Source organism: Limulus polyphemus, unplaced genomic scaffold (genome assembly GCF_000517525.1).
Source record: "Limulus polyphemus unplaced genomic scaffold, Limulus_polyphemus-2.1.2 Scaffold8443, whole genome shotgun sequence".
Taxonomy (NCBI): Eukaryota; Metazoa; Arthropoda; class Merostomata; order Xiphosura; family Limulidae; genus Limulus; species Limulus polyphemus.
Genome location: NW_013674053.1, coordinates 21,880 through 24,155, shown reverse-complemented (window position 1 = coordinate 24,155; position 2,276 = coordinate 21,880). Strand labels below are relative to the sequence as shown.

The window sequence follows — 2,276 nt, the reverse complement described above, 5'->3', positions numbered from 1 at the left end:
GGACGGCTAGCGCAGATAGCCATCGTGTAGCTTTGCGCGAAATTCAAAACAAACAAACAAACATACTTTCTGATTTTCTAACCCTAGAATGGCTGGAGTGTTATTACCGGTAAGACTGATTCGTTTGAACTTCGAGGGTTTCCTTAACAAGGAGGGCTATACCGCGTTTACCAGGGGCGGCGTGTTTTTGAATAGATTTTTAGTTTAGGAGTTTGAAGTTAGCTTGAGCGTTGAGGGGAGTTTCGTTAATGGTTGTCAGCTTTAGTAGAATTAGTTCGTTGTAATAATTCGTATTTTTTGTGTTCTAATCCTCCCTGTATGTTTACATGAAGAAAGCAAACCAGTTAAGTATTAGAACGAAGACATAATAATAGGAATGGCTTACCTGGATAGGCGCATACGGGTTTTTCTCCTCTTGACGTGTTGGGTAAGCAGTACTGCGTCAAAGGTATCCATGTCAAAATAATTCGACGCGGCGATACCAACTTGTGTTGCCAATAGTGGTATATAGTTGATATCTGTTGAATGACAGATCAGCATGACATCTGTAATGAACACTGTTAATCTGGAGATAAAGTCTTGTCTGTCGAAGAGACAACGCATGTATGCTGTGAAACGGAGCGGATTGACTTAGCTGCTTCGGCGTACGATCTGGTCTTGGAGCTGATGTCCCACATGTGCTGGTCACCGGTACTATTGAGATTACCATTGGTCTTTGTACCTGGGATGCTGTTCGGTGCTGCTGGATGTTTTAGGGAAGACGGGTTACTTATACTTGGGGCATCCCCTGTAGGAGGCAGCGCGAGGTCCACCACAATTAGCGCAGCTCGTTACTTGGCGGTAGTTAGAAGATCACGCCATCTACATACTTTCTGATTTTGTAACCATTCATTCTTATTTAAAATAAAGTTGTTTATGCAGTGTTTTATTATGTCAATGATTTCTCTAATATTTCTAGCAGTCATATTATTCGGTTGAGCCCACATAACAGTTTTTTTTCCGTTGAATGATTTGTCCAATACGATTACATGTATAGCTAATACAGAGTTTTCACTTTTGTTTTTAACAATTCTTTTAGATTTTAATTGTGGATTATAAAATGTTATTCGTTTGAGGATTTTAACTTTGTTCAGCCCCATGTTAATAATCGTCAAAAATGATAGAATGAACCTCTACTTTTCTATCTGTCTTATTCTTGTCTGAATTTTTTTCAATGTTATTGATCTCTGTTGATATTATCCAGTCACAGATTGATATTTATAAACCTGATAAAGAGCTATGGAATCCTAAAACTGTCTTTAAACATTTTACTATTAGTTGTGTTTTTCTACTAAGAATATAGTAATTACAAAACTTATGCAAAATACAATAATACTGTTTCATCCCAAACTTCTTATTAATTTTTGTCGGTATATTTTTGAAACTGCTATGATATGAAACAAGAAGTTGAAATTACATTTCGTATTTATAATTTTACAAAATATATCACTGTTGTATAATATTTCGATAGTATTTGCACAAAGTTGCAAACAAATTTAATGAAAGTTTGTAATAATAATAATAATATAAAAAATCGTAACCATTTCATTAATAATAAAGTTAAATGTATTTCTGTAGGTTATCTTTAATCCGTTTTTTTGAAGTTCGTATTTTCAATATATTTTAAGTATTTTTATTATACAATACTACTAGAAAAATGCCAGCTTTACGTTTGACACGAGAGAGCGAATATTCCACATTTGTGGAAGGTCTAGGACCGGGTCAGTTTGTTGGTAGGCAAGCGTTAGCCTCTCCATACTTAGGGGATATACAGCTGAGTATCTCTGATAGAAAAAGGAAGCTTGAAATTGAAGTTATCAGGGCAAGGGGTCTTCAACCAAAGCCGGGAGCTAAAAGTTTACCAGGTCAGTGGTGGTTTGATTTTCAATGATAATTAATAAAATTGTATTCTAAGCTGAATTTTGGAGAGACTGTTGGATTTAACGTTAATGTCAAGGAAACCGAATGATCCCTATAAATTTTGTTTTACTTTATATATATTAGGTCGTCAGGAAATTAATGTCGCTTTTTTTAGATTCAAAAACTCGAACAGCTTATTAAATGAAATAGTTTCCATCCTTATCAATGATGCTTTTCCATCTTACAATCAGGTTGTTAATGCCCTGATTAAAGAAACCACTTGGCTTTGAATAAAAAACATGTCCTCTTTAACACTTTCCACATTTGCATACGTTTTCCCATTAAGATGGTGTGGCAGAAAACGAAAAATATGGTAA

General features: G+C 35.0%; 1 protein-coding gene across 1 annotated transcript in view; it reads left to right on the top strand.

Moving 5' to 3' along the window:
- The first annotated feature begins 1,553 nt into the window (after positions 1–1,553).
- Positions 1,554–2,276, top strand: part of LOC106475349 (regulating synaptic membrane exocytosis protein 3-like) — a 7,668-nt gene continuing 6,945 nt past the window's right edge. The window contains exon 1 of the mRNA XM_022379485.1: positions 1,554–1,904. Coding sequence (XP_022235193.1) covers positions 1,697–1,904 — 208 coding nt within the window. The 5' untranslated portion in view covers positions 1,554–1,696. The remainder of the gene's footprint in view (positions 1,905–2,276) is intronic.